We start from the raw sequence: 19,978 nt of genomic DNA, 5'->3' as shown, positions 1-19,978 counted from the left end.
CAACACATAAGAAAATGCATAGATGAACAATCACGTCTGAGGCATTGATGACTGTGGTACATGCGGTTTGTATTTCACAAAAGCATTTCATGAAATTGATCAGAAAACTAGATTATGGTGAATTGGTGTTTTCCCATGCAAACATCACCACCACAATGGGTGTTGTGGGTGGTTGCCAGTGCATTGCTACTCTATGTGGTTTCTTAGGTTTTCTGTGTGCGTTCGTAGGTCATATGGTTGTTAAGCTGCTCTTGGTGGTTGCTAGGTGCTTTATAATGATAGAACTTTCATATTGGGCAGAGAGAAAGGGATTTGTATTGTGACAATGTGCTTTGACACAGGAGCATGCTGGGATTGACCCACAGTGGGACAGTGACTGGGCTGCTGTAAGACTCCCAACAGTACCTGGCAGGTGAAAATGTTTAGGAGTCAGAGAGAGAGGGGGGGTTCTATCCCCTGGGGAATTCAGACCACTGGGCTCAGTGCCTCCAATCAGAAACAGGGTTAAAGGTCAATGAAGAGAAGAGTTCAAATTAGGGCTGGGACGTACAGCAAATATGTAATAAATAAAATATATGTATACTGTATATTTAGAAATGTTCAGCTTTCTAATTATATTTAATATCTTGATATTGATCTGAAAAGGCTTAAAAGGGTGTTTTTTTCTTTTTTTTTTTTTCTTTTTTTATCAGAGACATTGGTACATATAAACTGTTGATATATATATATATATATATATATATATATTGGATTCTAAGGGAGAAGAGTGGTGTCAGATCTGCAAAACTGTACTCTATGAAAGAAAAAGTTCATATGAAATATTGATTTGAGCATTTTAAACACACCAGACTGATGGCCAAACACATATGTGCGCACACACACCAAACTTTAGATTTAATTTGATTGTGAGAATAGCTCACCAGGTCTGTGGAAGTGCTGAGGAGAGCGTGAGAGGGTGGGCGTGTAATTGTGGCGGCTGTAAATGGGTGAGCCAATGGAGCCTTGACTTGTAGACCTCTGGAGGATTCGTTCCCTCATGTCATAGTAGCCCTGAAGAAACACAGGAAACATCTGGAGTTACAAAAATGCCACCATGCAATAACACAATACAGTGACTTTTGCCAATACCATGAATAAATATTCTCCACTTGCAATACAAACTGTTACTTCAGGGTCGGGAGGGTTACTTTTAAAATGTATTACACTATAGATTACATAATACATGCTGTAAAATGTCATTTGTGACATATTCAGTTAGATTAATCAAGGTCAGTAATGTAATCTAAATATTTTGGATTACTTCTTCAGCACTAGCAGATTTTTTCCACTTGTTTTGACTATAAACAAGTGAATAATAACGAGTGGGAAAAGCAAATGCCTGTACATTATGACAAAATATACTGAAAAAAGCCTAAATATCTAAATATGCGGAGTTGCTCCTCCAGTGAATGTATTATTTTATGCATTTTTAAACGTTTTACAGTAAACAATACAGAAGTTATTACTGAGAATACAATGGATTACCTAATATCATGTGCCTTACTGGAGAGAAAATAAAAGTGATCTAAAAGGGAATTTTCTCAATAGAATTGATTATAAAACATAAACGTTCCTAGCAGGTATGGGCTGCAAATAGCATTTTATCTTAGCATAAAGTAAAATGTTCACATGGCAATTTACACAAGGTTAACTATTTCTGCTGCTCCAAACTTACTTCAAAACCCCCCAGTGTGTACACAACGACATCTTTTTCTGATTGTTTGTGGATTCTGTTCATAGAACGAGGCAGAAAATATATATTTGTAGCTTTCTACACGATGCTAAAGGCTACATTTGTTAGCATTTCTCATATAAACATCCTTTATTCTTGTAAAAATTCCCAAATCACATAAACAAATATTGACAAACCATATTTTGTTGTAATTCTGTATTTACTGTATTTACGTTTCATCTGTCAAAGCATTTCTAACTGTTTTCTGTTAAGCTGTAGAAACATGGTGTAGCTTCTCTATTTAGCTCCCAAGTGAACCATTTGTCTGCTCGTATGAATGTAATCGCAAAGTTTGCAGACAACAATTACACTTAGTTAAATGCTAAACATTGGTGGTGTCATAGTGGGCTAACGCACTAAACTGTTAATCAGAAGGTCGCTGGTTCGATCCCCACAGCCACCACCATTGTGTCCTTGAGCAAGGCACTCAACTCCAGGTTGCTCCGGGGAGGATTGTCCCTGTAATAAGGGCTCTGTAAGTCGCTTTGTATAAAAGCATCTGCCAAATGCATAAATATATTTGTAAAAACCAAAGCATCCCAAAGAGGCTAATAAACCACAGCAGTGTAGACTCCACACACATGGCAATACTAGGGTTTGCTGCATCACGGAACTGTGAACCTGCCTGGGCAGAACACATATCAGGTTTGGCACTTAAATGACATGTTTTCCATTGGTTAAGAATACCATGTTGCATGAAGTGACAGCTTGATTATTTTTTGTTTGAATTTAATTGTGAGGGATTTTATCATTTGAAGATCTACATACAGTAGATTCTATGTATTGTGCCATTTATGCTCATAGCTCACTGTGCACTTTATTCACTGCTATTTTGATAAGTGTTTGACACACATCCATTGGAATAAACATTCTATATTCCCGAGTCTCGACGCCAAACGAAAAACCTTGCGGTTATCCGAATATTACAAAGGGTTACCGTGCACATCCCTACTCTAAATCCGTCTTACCTCAGCAGTCGGTGTGGGTGATCTGGTCTGAAACAACAGGAAAAAATACAAAGACACAAAGAATTTATGAATTAATTCACATTGTCACTGGGACACTACTGAAAGGATATTTTGGATGCACAAACTAACTATGAGGGCGAAAGAACAATTTGGGTCATATTTCACCGAAAATCAAAAGAAAAAATCTGAAATTATGTTTTATCTTGGTTATCTATATGTTTCAGTATATTTTAATAGGCCTATATTGTGATTTGTTGTACTGCCTTTATATGCATCAATGTAGTAATCTTTTACAACAACAGTGTAAACTGTTCCTGAATTGTGCAATGACATGAGAATAATATAAGAATGAACAGCCTACCAATGCACAGGTGAAAGGTCATGTGATTAACTTACTCTGTCATCTGGCATGGGGGAACAGTCTCTCCTGGAGCTCTGCAGCTGTCAACACAACAGTTTTATATTGCGTTAATTAAACGTAGGTAAATTCTAAGGCAGCATCGCATGTATTGTGCCCCTCAAGTGGGTAATATCGTAATTACGAGTTCCGAGCACATAAATGACCACGCTAAGTCGTATTTAAGTGGGAAAATAATAATTCTAGTTGCGACGTTGGAGAGGTACGTATATATGAAAGTTGATAGAAACCAATGATTTTGACAAATTATTTAAAATCCGGTTCCTTATTTCAATAAAATTAATTTGTTATATATGGCAGTCATCTAATGACTCACCCTTAAAAGTATAGATAAAATAATTAAATCAAACTAAAAATTTACCCACAAAAGACTCTATTGAAAATGATTGTGAGTCGAGTCTCCTTTGCACAATGACATTTTAGTGCCACGTCAAAAAATAAATAAAAAATAGACTATTTTGAGAATGAAGTCAAAGCATTACGAGAATAAAGTCGGAATGTTTAGAGAATAAAGCAAAAGTCGGATCATTATGAAATTAAAGTTTAGTAAATATTTTATGTTGGAAGGAAGGTAACATAAAAGTTATGTGGTGGACAAAAGCAAAGTGGGGCATCTGGGTCTTTGGATACAGTAAACACCACTAGCTAGGGAAATAACACTGACTATGCAATTTTTTTGTCAAGTTAGCCGAGCTGAATTTTTGCAAACTCCCAGTTCATAAATGAGGTGTGCATAATACATGACTTTTCAACATGTGGGTGCCTGTCAAGGGAGGCGTAACTCGCGCGAGATGCTAGTCTTACACTCAACTGAAGCGTAAATTAACTGGAAATGTAAGCGGAGCGTAGTTCTAGCAGGAAGAGTAGCAGGTGTACATCATTACACCATTAGTTAGGTAACTCCTAGCCAATCACATGTGAGCCATTGCTTTATAAGTCTGCTCACAATCTATCACATTGCTGTTTCAGTGTGCTAACACAGCAACCTCCACCACCCCACCACCACCAGTTGAGCCTCATCCTGTATGGGGGTAGACTCCTCACCCCTGCCTCCCATCTCCGGCAGGATATGATGGTTCTGAGTACTACAACTTCGGACTGCCAGACGGGGCTTATGCCAAAGAGAGACATTACTTTTCTGTTTTATATTAATCAAATAAATGTCACCTAGTTTCACTCGGTCTGCGGGTCTTCCTGATAGAACTGCAGTGATTATAGACCCATTTCAAGAAATTGTAAATGGTGCCATGCCCTCAGTTATAATATTGTTTTGAGTGCAAATATCAACAAAAAAGGCAGACCAAGCATCACCCACGCCGAGCGGGACTGCACAAATGTCTCTCTGGTTCTTTCTCCTGTATCGATTCAAATTCTTACATAACTGCTGCGGTGTCCGGATACTAATAATAACTCTTGATGTGCCAAAAGACCAAGGACTTCTTTATAGCTAATTCCTTGTATGATTTAACTAAATCCTCAACATCAATTTCTTGCATTGATGAAACTGCTGACTAGCCATCCATTCTATCGTTGTGATAATCATATGCTGTTTAATTCGTAATTTTTTTCCCTCTAAATATTTCTACTTTATTCACACAATATTCTACTTCATTCTCATAAATTCGACTTTATTCCCTTAATTTTTACTTTATTCTCAAAATGTTATGACTTTAATCTCATGATGCTAAGACTGTTCTTGAAACTTTATTACTTTATTCTCGCAAAAGCATGTAATGCGATTATTCTCAAAACATTTAGACTTTATTCTCATTTAAATCTTTATTTTAAGGTGGCACAGCTACGCCTTTGTAGCTGTGCATTTCTCACGAGGTACAAATTTAGAGTGACACACAAATTATTTTCTGCTTTTCAAGTTTGTCACTTTTAAGGCCCCATGAGGGTTAGGATGCTGCCTTTGATGGCATAAAATGACTACGTACTTGGGTTTCAAAACGGAGCTTATATTTGACTAATTGTTACCTCTCCCACACTCTTTCTCTCATCTGCCTCATCCAGTGAGGTGGTGTAAAGTGGCTCGTAGTTGATTAAATCTGGATGCTCAATGTCATAAATGGCTTTGACCTTGGGAATGGCTGCTAAATCCCTGTAATCAAGGATTTCATTGTCTACTTTTGCCTAGTGGGAAACAAATATACACACAAACACAGATAAGGTGTTACATAGCTATGTACATGACAGCAGTGAGTAAACTGACAATTTTCAAAACTGTTAGAAATTGAAAAAAATATATTTTTTAACAATTCGATAAACATTTAATGGAATACAACACTCATATTTTTATTGGTATGATTTGTTACATAAGACCATTTATAATCTCTCAAAATACAGCTATGAAGAGTTTCCAGAGCATGTAGAGGTTTCAAACAGAAAATATGGCAAATGTTTTATTACACCACTGCTGTCAGAATTCAGGCAGACAGGAAATCTATGTATCAGAACTATCTATTGGGACATCTATCATTTATGCAACTATCTTAAAACAATTACAGGTCTGCTGTATGTCAAGTGTGTAATTTCTGTACCACTAGTGTTATCAAATTGAATTATAAACAATAAAGAACGTTTTCAATCAGGTTTCCCCGAACACTCCCCCAATCGTCCATAGGTCTGACAAACCGATAGTCCTGCCCCAAATGAATCTAATAATTTTCCATAAATATATACTGTGTTTTAGGTGGTTTTGGTAAAGAATGTTTATTCGTCTGTGTGTGTATGTGTGGACATGTATTCACACGGTGATGCACTTACATATATGGTTTGACCCGGTGATCTAGGTATGCTTGAATCAGGTCTGGAGCTAATACTCTCGGATGATGAGTGTGCCAGCTGTGGAACAAGCAGAGGTTTAGAATCAACAACATACTGTATATTCACCTGCAGGCAGCATGAATGAAATGCTTGTACAGGAAAACAAATTGATACATCTTGTGACTGCTTGCTCAGTCTCTTGAACAAGAATCTTTATATAACAAGATACATTATATTATATGAAGAAATTCATGGTGTACTTTCACAGAGGTTAGCCAATTATGGCCCGGAAAGTAGGTCAGTTGATCAATGCTATGCCTCAGCAATTCAGTGACATCTTAAAAAAACAGTATAAGAATGAGGGCCTCTATAGCTAAGCGAGTAAAGACGCTGACAACCACCCCTGGAGTCGTGAGTTCGAATTCAGGGCATACTGAGTGACTCCAGCCAGGTCGCCTAAGCAACCAAATTGGCCCGGTTGCTAGGGCGGGTTGAATCACATGGGGTAACCCCCCCGTGGTCGCTATAATGTGTGGTTCTTGCTCTCGGTGGGGCAAATGGCGAGTTGTGCGTGGATGCTGTGGAGAATAGCGTGAAGCTTCCACACGCTTTCAACAAGCCATGTGATAAGAAGCGCGTATTGGCGGTCTCAGACACTGAGGCAACTGAGATTGGTCCTCCTCCACCCGGACTGAGGCGAGTCACTACACCACCACAAGGACTTAGAGTTCATTGGGAATTGGGCATTCCAAATTGGGCAGAAAAGGGAGGAAAAAAAACTTATAAGAGCAAGGAATCAACACAAATCTGAAATCAATGAAATGTTAATACATAAATCCTTCTTTGCAGATATATCTACCAATGTTCTACAACAAAAACATAACTTTGACATAAACAATGACATATATTATAAAGAAGACACAAGACTGATGACAGAATCCTTGAACCAGCCTAAAAACAAACGTTTAATCATGGAATCATTCATTTGCCTCCTACAAAAAATGAATGACACTCAGCAATGGGAATTTCAAATTTCAAACAACAGGAGATGCATGAGGACCGAAATGAGTGTCAGAAATTTCACAGCACACAAGGCTTGATTACAAAGTGTTGCAAAAAAGGCATGCAAGTCTGAGTTTCCTATTATTACACTAATAACTAACTAACTTACATTTATTTAAGTTATCAACAGTTAACAAACTGTGTCTCTAACAGAAATGAGAACAATAATAAAATAAGACATAAATGTCCACTGAAAATGGTAAAAACGGAAAGGTGTCCAGTGTTGTCACTAACTACAAGTTGTAATGCAACAATATTAGTATATTAGTCATTAGTTAATAATAGTCAAACATTTCTTGCTTTATATACACACACACACACACACACACACACACACACACACACACACACACACACACACACACACACACACACGGCCAAAAGTTTGGAATAATGTACAGATATTGCTGTTTCGAAAGAAAATTGTTACTTTTATTCATCAAAGTGTCATTCAAATGATCACAAAGTATAGTCAGGACATTACTGATGTAAAAAACAGCACCATCACTATTTGGAAAATGTCATTTTTGATCAAATATGGACAGGCCCAATTTCCAGCAGCCATCACTCCAACACATTATCCTTGAGTAATCATGCTAAATTACTAATATGATACTAGAAAATCACTTGCCATTATATCAAACACAGCTGAAATCTATTTGGTTTGTTAAATGAAGCTTAACATTGTCTTTGGGTTTGTTTTTGAGTTGCCACAGTATGCAACAGGCTGGCATGTCTTAAGGTCAATATTAGGTTAAAAATAGGCAAAAACGAAACACCTTTCTCTAGAAACTCATCAGTCATTCATTGTTATGAGGAATGAAGGCTATACAATGCTTGAAATTGCCAAAAAAACAAAGATGTCATACAAATGTGAACACTACAGTATTCAAAGACAAAGAACAACTGGCTCTAACAAGGACAGAAAGAGATGTGGAAGGCCAGATGTACAACTAAACAAGAGGATAAGTACATCAGAGTCTCTAGTTTGAGAAATAGACGCCTCACATATCCTCAGCTGACAGCTTCATTGAATTCTACCCGCTCAACACCAGTTTCATGTACAACAGTAAAGAGAAGACTCAGTGATGCAGGCCTTATGGGAAGAATTGCAAAGAAAAAGCCACTTTTGAAACAAAAACAACATGTTAGCGTGGGCAAAGAAACACAGACATTGGACAACAGATAATTGGACCTTTATGTTATGGATCTTAACCCCATTGAGCTTTTGTGGGAGCTTACAGCTAGACTGTAAGGTGCGTGAAAAGTGCCTGACAAGACAGCCACATCTAAGGAAAGAGCTACAGAATAGAAGAATAGAAGCCTTTATTATGGTCACACATTTTATATTTTTTGCACATATACAGGGAAATTCTTTTTTTCATATATCCCAGCTAAACTGGGGTCAGAGTGTAGGGTCATGATACAGTGCCCCTGGAGCAGATAGGGTCAAGGGCCTTGCTCAAGGGCCCAACAGTGGCATATTGTCAGTACTGGGGCTTGAACTACCGACCTTCTGGTCAGCAACCCAGAGCCTCAACCGCTGAGACACCGAAGCGTGGGATGAAATGTCAACTGAGTATTTGGACAAACTGACAGCTAGAATGCCAAGGAATTGTAAAGCTGTCATTGCTGCATGTGGAGCATTTTTTAATAAGAACACTTTGAAGTAGTTAAAGAAGCTCTGAAAATTTTATTTAAATTGTAATAGTAATTTTTCAAGATATGAATGTCCTGACTATACATTGTGATCAGTTGAATGTCAATTTGGTGAATAAAAATTCCAATTTCTATCCATAACAGCAAAATCTGCACATTATTCCAAACTTTTGGCCACAGGGTACATGTATATATATACACTCGCACGCACGCTGATTGACATAAATGGTTTCATTTATCACTTAATGTCATACAAAGTCCAGTATACATAAAAAAGCTAAATCAATATTCGGTGTGACCATCTTTGCCCTTAAAACAGCCCCAATTCTACTAGATATACCTGGACACAGTTTTTCTTGGTTGATGGCAAATAGGATGTTCCAAGCTTCTTGGACAATTTGCCACATTTCTTCTTCCTGTTTAGGCTGTATCAATTGCTTCTGTCTCTTCATATAATCTCAGACTGACACTGGGCTTTGTGGGGGCCATGACATCTGTTGCAGGGCTCCCTGTTCTTCTATTCTAATAATTTCTATTTGCAAAAGAAATGTTTTGGAGTCCAACATTTATATTTCCTATTGACACACTAAAGCTGCAGATATAAATAACCATCTTAAGATAAATGCTTTAGTGAAACATGTGCCTAAGAATTTTGCACAGTACTGTATATTGACAATCCACTTTACAGAAGTGCCTGTGCACCATTGTTGGATTTTTGGTCTTTATTAAAGTTAAATATTAAGTTAAATGCTATGTTTTTGACTCACTCGTATAATTTGCAATGCTTTCTAGCTTTTCTAATTGTAGTTTGAGTAAATTTAGATTTTTAAGTAATGGTGTCAACCTAATAGTGATATGTTTTAAATCATTCTACGTAATGTGCAGCTTTGTCAAGCTATTGTTTCAAAGTAGCTTTCCCTAGCACTGTAGTGACAGTACATATTTGGCCTCAAAGACGCAATGACATTATGATTATACTGTTATATGTAGCATCACTGTCTATGAGATGGAACAAACCAGATGTTAATGTTTATGGCTAAATCAGTTTGTCTGAACTCTACAGCATCCTTCCAGTGAGGAAGTACTGCAGCCTGACACCTCCAGAGGGCATCACATGGTCCTGAGATGCCATGGGGCAGCTAACAGCGAGTACAGTACCTGCCTTTCTGATTTGCTGAGTAGTGCTAGAGATGCAGGCAATAGCTGTGGATGAAGACACTGGGGTCTGCTTGGACATCAAACATGATTCTTATTCACCTATTTTATAGCTGGCATTCCCGAACAAGTTACAACTTTCTTTGAGTGATAGGACTACTAAAAACCAGCATGAAGAACTGCATAGTTCACAATGAGGTAATATCCGTTTACTTTCACGACAGGGTAAGAATCCAGCAGAGAAGAACATAGTGACAGCAACAACACAGGACAAACATTAAAACACTGGACATGTAATGAGTTGGAAAAGAAGATCTTACCCTCTGTCTCTCCTCGCTTCTAGGTGAATTTTTACAGCTTGGATGCCAAACTGTTGATCCTGCATGTGCAATGAAACAGATGATAAAGTAAATCATTCAAGCCAACCAAGGTAAGATGCCACTTTTAGGGTGAAGTAAGGTAAATTGGGACACTTCTGACAAATCATATTGAGCAGAATTAAAATGTCTATGCATGTAAATAACATTTCCAGAATTGCTTTTTTTGACAAGTCAGGTCTGTTCAGTCTAAGCTCTCTCTTCAATGCTAAAATTATGTAAGAAACAAATTAGTAAATTATGATACAATTTTTATTTTTAGGTTAACTGTCCCTTTAAGTACAAAGCCTTTTTTCTGAAAATTACAGTAATTGGGTTATTCTCCAAACTAATTTTCTTATAGAGCCCATCAACATATAATTCATGATGTTACTTTTAGTAGCTCAAATGCATGTTTTTCTTCCATTCAGTCTCTGTAGAAGGAATTTATCTATCCATTGTTTGTTTGATTGTTTGTTTTTAATGCCAAGCCAGATTCTATGGCTTTTTATTCTGGGTGAAATCCAGTTTAAAATATAATAATTGTTAAAACAGCTAAAAGCCTAAATAAAAAAAACTCTTAAAAAGGATTCTAGACTGACATTTATCTATCCGTCATAGCTTTATCCACCCTGCTGGAAAATGATCTGCTTAAAGCACATGTTGAGTATGCTCTTAGACTTACCTTGCAGGAACATTTCCTCTCCTTCAGTAAACATATGATTACACCTGCTACAGCGAGCACAGCTTGGGTGGTAGTGCTTGTCTCCTGCCTGTAGAATACACAAACACCTTTGTGCATACACTTGTATAAAGTCAGCTGAACAGATAAACATTTGCATGCCACAATCATTTAATGGGTTATTTTAAAAATGAATGGTTCAATGTTTTGCATTCATATCATATAAGACGACACATATTTTATTCAAATGACCATAACGACTGTGCTTATCAAATATAATGCAGAAATGTTCTGTTCACACAGTCTCTTCAGAGAACAAATCATCGGACAACTCCAGAGGGCTACTCTGCATTTACATCAGTCCCACAAAATTCTCAGGTGTTTGTCCGCAAGCAGAAAAGTCTCAATGATGTCACTTCCTCACTCCAAAGGCACTAACTAACTAACTAGACTGAATGAACATAACAGAGTATCATGGTTCAGGGTATCATGTCACATTAATTTCACTAATCCACCCTTTGGAAATGCATACACAGTTTATAATGAAATAACACTCAGATACGCTTTGTCACATACATACGCACTGTCCTCACTCTGCATATACAATGTTTTAGTCTTAAGGGATACTGTACTTACTGAACCTCTGGCCTTGTGTAGTATCCCGTGACCTTAATCTACACTAAGTTCTTAGAGTCCATTATACTCCAGAGCAGCTATACACAAACACATCCTATCATAACAAACAGGAAAGTCTTAAGGTGTCAAAAGAAAGGGCAACTCTCTCTCGTACAGCCAATCAGGTTCAATTAGCTGGATGAAACTTCCTGTACTTCATCCTGTTGCAATACTGTAAAGTCTGCTGCTGCGGGTCTGTTGTGAAACTCTTGTTATCTGTAAGCGTTTTTGTGTCACAATCAGTGACCCCAATTCCACATTGTATTAAGATAAATGTTTGGTGATCAAATCATGAGTGGAGAGCGCTAAATAAAGGTCTAAACCAGGTCTAAAACATTTTGTGATCGGATTACAAAAATCACATACGAATGTGGTCAAAAACAGGGCTGGACTGGTAATCTGGCATACCAGGCATTTTCCCAGTGGGCCGACGCACTTTTGGTCCGATCAGGGCGGAATGTCCAGAACCGAGCGGGCCGGTGGTTTGGCCGTGAAACGTTACATATGCCCCCCCAACAACATTTGGCTCACCCCCCAGCGCACCGTTTTTTTGCGCTTTCTTTGTCTTTTCTGATTTTGTTGCACTTTCATGTCATGCTGTAATACACTGATATAGCGGTTGACGTACTGTCATCATGAAACAGAGACCCTCCCCTTGAAATCCTAACACATGTGATCACAGGAGATGCATTTAAGTGACCAGGTGTGAACAGCGATGTGTCTCACCTGACTACATGTGATTGGATCACCCGAGATGCAACTTAATACAAGGTGTAAACAGGGTCAATGTCTTTGGTTTGGGACATAACTTCATAATAAAGTAGGGTGTCCTTGTCAAGTAATTAATATCTAAAACAGTGGTTCTCAGTTGGTGGGTCACAACCCAAAAATGGGTTGAGGGACAGCAGGTAAAACAATGCTAAATGCAAATAACCCAATTGTGCATAGCTATGATCGCAAACGATATGGGTTTATAAAAGGGAATGAGAAAACGCTTCAAAAATCACTAATAAAACAATGCAATATGATTTTGTGCAAATGAATATTTAATTTAGTGTGATGGGTCACAGCTTGATGCAATTTACACAATTTGCCTTCCTCTGTTGACAAATTTCCTATTAAAACAGGAAGTTAGATATCTGAAAGAGCTTGTCTTTCTTTTACAAATAGTCAATAGCCTTTATTTCATGTCTCAAAAACGTATTTCCTTTTGTTGATATATATACATAATTCATAATTCAGCTCAAAATGTTGCATTTGTGCTTCGATTACATTTCAGCTGCATCTGGGAGAAACAGTTCACCTTTTTTTGCACATTCTTTGTCTTTTCTGACTTTGTAGCACTTTGTGGTTGGATCACCGAGACGCTTAATACAAGTCAGTTGTTTTGGAATTAAAGTCAGTGTCTTTGGTTTGGGACGTAGCGTCATAATAAAGTTGGGTGTGCTGGTCAAGTTATTCATATCTAAAACAGTGGTTCACAATTGGTGGGTCACAACCCAAAAACAGCAGGTAAAACAATGCTAAATGCAAATAATATCATAATCGTGCAGAGTTAGAATCGCAAAATATATGGGTTTATAAAAGGGAACGAGAAAATACTTTCAATATCTTTTGTTCATCAGAAGATGTGCATCCAATCAAATTCAACAATATTTTGGTGCAAATTCATCTGCCACTTGATAGAAGCTAGACAAATCAGGCAGAGGACAAAAACGTTCTGTTCTGTCTTTCTTCTGCTCTAACTTCTGTTCTTTGGTGGCATTTGAATGACAAATTGCTTTTGTTCCTAATTAAGTAAGTCACTTTGGAAAAAGTGGCTGCTGAATGTAAATGCCTACCACCAGCCCAGAACCTTTAAACTGGGCATCCGTTGCACCAGTGTTTCTGTGTTTGTTCTATACCTCCAGTAATTTCCCAGTGATGAATTGCTGACATGCCTCACACTGCACACCAAACAGGACCTGATAATCCCTCTCACAGTAGGGGGCGCCATCTCTGTGCACACATACATAACAAGTGAATAAATGGGTGCATACAAGCTGAAGAGAAAGAAGGGATATTGGATAGTACTGAACAATGTTTTTGATTTAAATGCTTCAATTTTGATATCAAAATCATGCCATTTTGTCATTAACCAAATATCTATTTGATTGTGATGGCATAATAGTAAAGAAAATGTTGATGCAACTTGTGTACAAGGTAAAAGAATCTAGAAAGTTCAAAAGCACAAGTACATGGCCCTGTCTACATAGGCAGCTGTCTTCTAAGGAAGCACCCTAGCCGTCAAGGATCCTATTAAGTAAGTGGTTTAGGTTGCGGCTACATTCATTATACTGTACATTTGTATATACAGTACAAATGTACAGTATATACTGTACTGTGCTTTGTATGCATACATAGATACAACAGTGTTCCTCGTGCAAATTTCACAGTAGACTTTACCAGAGACAGTTTAGCAGAGACGAACCACTGGTATTAAAATTAATTGGGGAAATTAGAATGGCCAACGGATGTAGGCCGTTACAGGTAAGCTTTGGAATTTAAAATGAAAAGAGCCAATCACCTTTTAGATATAAACGTTGCATTAGCTGAACCAGCCTATAAGCTTTTTTAGCATGATCTGAGCTAAAGAAGTTACATTTGTGATACAGTTGTTAGATTTTTCTGCTAATTTGAAATACAGTATGTTCTTTGATAGTAATCTTGACCAACCGTTTTGGAGATTTTGTTTTTTCCCTATTCAAGTCTATAGAAGCTGTACTTTTATGGCACTTGTTTACATAGAAAGTAGCTGGCCGGCCTGCCCTGGGGGCATTCTAAAGATGACCACAGAGTGGATTGACTTGCCTTGAAAGGGACTTTGACTTTACTCAGTTGATTCAAATTTCAATGGTCAAGTTGCTAAGCTAACAACAGAATAAAAAAAGCATAAAAATAGTCTCTCTCTCTCTCTCTCTCACCACATGTTTGTGTGTGTGTGTGTGTGTGTGTGTGTGTGTGTGTGTGTGTGTGTGTGTGTGTGTGTGTGTGTGTGTGTGTGTGTGTGTGTGTGTGTGTGTGTGAGCGTGTATTTATCACTTTGTGGGGACCAAATGTCCCCATAAGGATAGTAAAACCCAAAATGTTTGACGTTTTGGGGGACCTTTTGTTGGTCCCCATGAGGAAAACAGCTTTTAAATCATACTAAATTATGTTTTTTGAAAATGTACAAATGCTGAGAGCTTTCTGTGAGGGTTGGGGGATTGAATATAAAGTTTGTACAGAATTAAAACCATTATGTCTTTGGAAAGTCCCAATAAACATGGAAACCCAACGTGTGTGTCTCTTACTTGCTGATGTATTCTCCAGTCAGGACTTTGGCACAGGATTTACATTTAAAACAGCCCAAATGCCACTGACTTTCTAGAGCCAACAGAGCCTGACCATTCTTAATGCCTCTGCCACAGCCCGCACAACCTGAAACAAACACACAAGACAGAAAGTTCAAGTAAAACTGATTTGTTATTCTGAATTAGTCACTAATTGACAATGGACTTTTTCTCCTATTTACTTTTTTCAGTGCATGTTATTCCAAATTAAAAAAAATATATAAATATTTGTCTTTGTAATCTTAAATCAAAATGTAATAACTTCAGTTCAGTCTCTGAATTGACTTTCAGCTGATGTCTCAAATCCCTCTTACTATACAATCAACTCCTGAAGTTTAAAATCTGTTCCTGCCTTACATTTTTCAAATTGAAATTCCAGTTTCATTTCATTCTGACTTTAAAAGAAAGAACACATCATTCACCTGACCAGAAGCAATGATTTATAATTAAAAAGTCCTTAAATATTGATTTTTTTCTACACCAGAAGCAATCATGTTACTTTAGAAGACATTTATTTAACCGCTGGTGTCGTATGGATGATGTTTATGCTGTCTGTCTGTTATATTTAGAGCTTCAAATGTCTGATCACCATCCACTTGCATTTTAAGGACCTACTGAGCTGAGATATTTTTCTATTTTTGTTCTAATGTTTTCTGCTGAAGAAAGAAAGTCAAGATGGCATAAGGGTGAGTAACTGATTAGATACATTTCATTTTTGGGTGAACCAACCCTTTAAAGGCTTATGGGGAAATAAATAAAAATGATTTATCATAGGTCGATCAAGACCATGTAGCCCCAATATACAGAAACATGGAACATGGCCAAGAGAAATGGATGGTCTGATAATTTACTGTTTCATGTGTTTGTTTCAAGTCAGTGGCCTTAAACATCTCTAAGTAGCTCTACTAGATTTTCTACAATCATCTTTACTTCTCTACATGAATTTGTACAGTTGTCTGTATGCAATCTCTCTACCAGGTACTTCACAGATAAGACAAACATACAGTGATTGTTATTTGTTTGTGACACTATGTAGTGTTACTGCATTAAATAAATGCTGGCAGAACAGAAAAATACTTAACAATTAGAAGTATGGTCTCTTCAGTGGGTTGTACTTTTGTCTAAATTTGTATTAACCCTTCCACTGACGAAACACTGAAAAGAAAAGTCACAAAAACTGCAGAAAACTCAATGTAGGACCTTAATATGGCTTTATGTAGTGCATGCCATACAATAGACTGTAAGTATATCCCTCAAAGCCTCGACATTTTCATCAAAAATAAAATACACGCTATACTCTGAATAAGGTCAATGCAAAAAATAAATGAAAATGGTCAATGCTTCAACGTCATTAAGCAAAGTATTTCCTCTTTTTGGCGGGCTGAAATGTGACTGACTGGCTTCATGAGATTCAACCATACAGTAGTTTAGATGTATGATGCTGTGTTAGTGTTTTGCACTCACTGCTAGGTCCTGTGACATCTTTGGTGGGTCCAGGAGACATTGGCTCAGAACAGTATTGACACAGACAGTCTTTACCATTGAACGTCACTCTGTCTCCTGCAGGAAACGGCTTCCTGTAGGTCATTTAAAAAAAACAGCCCGCTTTAAAATCCTCCTAGACTCACCATAAGCCACAGTGTCAGTAATGGCTAGTCTGTGCTGGTCGGAGAGTGTCTCTTACTTGCAGATTGTGCACACAAAGCATGCTGGATGGTAGGTCTTTCCAAGTGCGCTCACCACCTCTCCCTCCACAAACTCTCCGCAGATGTTACAGCGGGTGCCATGGATCCGCTGGTAGTCCACAGTGCACAGGTATTCTCCATTCTTCATGAAGAATCCACCTTGTGCCAGATCACAGCCACATACTAAACACACACACACACACACACACACACAGCACACACACGCACGCACACACACACACACACACACACGCACGCGCGCACACACACACACACACATGCACGCACGCGCACACACACACACACACACACACACACACACACGTTACTCAGCAACAGTAGGCAGCTAAACTCTACTTTGTGTTATGCAAATTAAAGGGATAGTTTACCCCAAAAATACAATTATCTCATCATTTACTCACCCTCCTGTTATCCCAGATATGTATGACTTTCTTCAGAAGAACACAATCAAAGCTTTTTAGAAGAATATCTCTAGCTCTATAGGTCAATACAATGGAAGTGAATGGTGACCAGACTTTTGTAGGTCCACAAATTACATAAATGAAACATTAAAGTAGTGGACGGTAGTGGCGAGAACTCTACTACGGCGTATCCCTCCTCCTTCCTGGGTTTCAGCACCAGTTTAACGTAGTTCAATGGAAAGGAGGAGGCGAGAACCGACTTGACAATATAAATAATATTTTAATAGCAAACTTAAACAAAAGATACAAACACACACGACGGACATGTCCGTAAACTATCTCTCTCTCCCGCACCACCGCCCGCAATCGGCCTTTATCCCTCTCGGAGGCTTAATTAGCCTGATAAGGGACTGGGTGTGTATCATCACAACCAGGCCCCCCACCTTCCACCCTACCACACTCCACTTTCAGATGTGAAAGTAAAAGTGGAGATTTAGAGTAAAAAGTGACTTAAATTTGTATCTCTTTCTCACCCACACCTTTTATATTGCTTTTGAAGATATGGATTTAAACACTGGAGTCATGTGGATTACTTACATTTTTCCTTGTGATTTTTGGACCTTTGGGGTTATGGTCACCATTCACTTAGAGTTGCATGCTCTTGCATGGACCCACAGAGCTAAGATATTTTTCTAAAAATCTTTCTTTGTGTTCTTCTAATGAAAGAAAATCATACACATCTGGGATGGCATGAGGGTGAGTAAATTATGAGAGGATGTTTTTGGGTGAACTATTCCTTTTAATAACTTCATCCTCATCTTGATTTTTTTTTGTGTGACCTGACCTTCCCTGTATTTTCACATCACTCCATGTTTCTTCAAGCTCTCTCACTTGTAAATGGCGAAAAGCTGTCTTGCCCACTGATATTTACACAAATATGTACAGTAGTATAAATGGTATAGCAAAATCTCAATCAGTAAACACATTTCTATAGCTACATAATATATACCACCATACTGGCCAGCCGTAGCTGGATGGGTTGATTATGACCATCATACATTCATACATACATCAACCATTTTTTTAACATCGAACATGCCATTTCTAACAATAGTTTAAACAGGATATAAATTACAATGGCTCAACAATTATGAACAGCTACTGGCTATAATGGTTTCATTGTCATGTTGCTGTTCTTGTAACAGGATAATGCAGCATCATTGATGCACTAGGAATAGAAACTCTTAAAAATAAACCTCCAAAGAGGACAATGACCACAGCATGATCTTGAGAAAACATAATGGACAGAAACCTTGACATGTCTAATCTGAGCTCTCTGAAACAACAGCCAGTGTGAAACACATTTAGAGCTCATTGTGTTTCATTTTAAGCTTTTTAGAGTTACTTGAGTCATATTAGCACATTTGTCCGGATGTTTAAAACCCCAAAATGGGTTGTAGGTCTGTTCTGAGAAACAATGCTATATGCAAATAATAACATGAATAGGGTTTATCAGCTGATGGTTCGTAATGTTATTTGCAGTGGAAATCCTTTGAATTTAAATGTTTTTTTTTCCATCATGGTTCTACCGAAATTAGGCAAATGCCAACAGGGACAGACTGTAACATGCCCTCATCCTTAAACATGATGAACAAAAAAACAAGGAAAAATGTAATAAAAACCAGACTACATTACCCACATACATACACACAAACAATACGGATAGTAACCCCCTTTCACAGCTTTCTGCACCTCACAGTGGCTGCCTGTTGGACGAACCCTGGTCGTGACTCATGCAGTATGTGAGATTTAGAGAGTGGCACTATAATGGATGTGTAGAGTGTGTACATATGCAGGCAGCTCTGCAGTGCTGTTATGTAACTTCACGGAGCTCCTCTCAGCCACATTTCAACAAGATCTACTCCGATAAAATGAGTTTTTGCACTGGGGAACTCCTACAGAGGCCATTTGCGGACAGTGAGTGTGTTTACATGCACAAAAGCACACCGATAACTTCAACAATCTGGCCATTCTAAAAATCCAACAATACAAGAAAAGTGTTTACATTACATTTAAGTTTATCAGGTTTTTCTCTGGTTTTGACATCAAAATGTAAACAGACATGCACACAACATATGCGCACATCGAAGCAGGGGAGGTAAATATAGCAGAAAAGATGAAGTACTTCCTACATTGAATACATTAGTAGAAGCGTGAACTTGAAAATATTAAGTCAATTCTAAATTTGTACTCAATTCAAACATGACAAAATTATAGTTTAGATTATAAGTAATTATAATTTTATGATTTGTTATCTTTAAAATGCATAATCATGCACCAATCCTGAAGTAGAAAACCGTGTCATATTTATTTGCTAATTTGAGTAAATTTCACAGGTAAATTAAATAAGTATATTTCCGAAGCGGGTGTTACCAGCATGCACCAGGCACAGTGAATAATTAATGAGCTTGCATGGTATTACATTTGACATTTTATGGGTTTATTTTATCATTATGTTTAGGAACTTCTTGTTTTGTGAAGTCTGAAATAAATTTTGTATTAAAAATGACCCGTTCATGATCAAAAAAATGATCTGTTGATTGTTACCATTATCATGTTTTGTGTACCAAGTGTTGAGGTCTACGTGTACAACTCTGGATCTTGTTTCTATTGCTGTTTAAGCAAGGTGATGTTGTCTAATAGACTACATAGCATGTATTAAGCTTATCTGTGGAAGGCTTCTATGAGTCATATGTGCATGACTATGTACATTAAAAATGCATTGAAATTCTAGTCAATTTCTAAAAGAATGGCTTAATTCAGTGTTAAAATATTTAAGTAAAATGCAAAAAACAAAGAGTAAAATATACTCGAAACAGAGTATTGTTAGGTAAACTTTACTTGAGAATTTCGAATTAAAGCCTCCAAGAATTGTGTGTAGCCTTTACTTGAAAATATAATCTGCTAAATTAACAAGCAATTTCT

General features: G+C 37.6%; 1 protein-coding gene across 6 annotated transcripts in view; it reads right to left on the bottom strand.

The window, feature by feature from the left end:
- Positions 1-19,978, bottom strand: part of LOC127617947 (actin-binding LIM protein 1-like) — a 49,746-nt gene that overhangs the window by 10,298 nt on the left and 19,470 nt on the right. For 5 of the 6 annotated variants that reach the window (XM_052090129.1, XM_052090128.1, XM_052090133.1 and 2 more), the window contains exons 3-13: positions 16,571-16,754; positions 16,351-16,463; positions 14,848-14,974; positions 13,420-13,513; positions 10,844-10,931; positions 10,123-10,181; positions 5,927-6,004; positions 5,138-5,293; positions 3,136-3,180; positions 2,740-2,766; positions 921-1,050 (exon numbers count right to left, since the gene is read on the bottom strand). In XM_052090129.1, coding sequence (XP_051946089.1) covers positions 921-1,050; positions 2,740-2,766; positions 3,136-3,180; positions 5,138-5,293; positions 5,927-6,004; positions 10,123-10,181; positions 10,844-10,931; positions 13,420-13,513; positions 14,848-14,974; positions 16,351-16,463; positions 16,571-16,754 — 1,101 coding nt within the window. The remainder of the gene's footprint in view (positions 1-920; positions 1,051-2,739; positions 2,767-3,135; positions 3,181-5,137; positions 5,294-5,926; positions 6,005-10,122; positions 10,182-10,843; positions 10,932-13,419; positions 13,514-14,847; positions 14,975-16,350; positions 16,464-16,570; positions 16,755-19,978) is intronic. The other variant, XM_052090131.1, reaches the window with a different exon arrangement.

This window comes from Xyrauchen texanus, chromosome 24, assembly GCF_025860055.1.
Source record: "Xyrauchen texanus isolate HMW12.3.18 chromosome 24, RBS_HiC_50CHRs, whole genome shotgun sequence".
Lineage (NCBI taxonomy): Eukaryota > Metazoa > Chordata > Actinopteri > Cypriniformes > Catostomidae > Xyrauchen > Xyrauchen texanus.
This window is presented reverse-complemented; position numbering and strand designations above follow the sequence as displayed.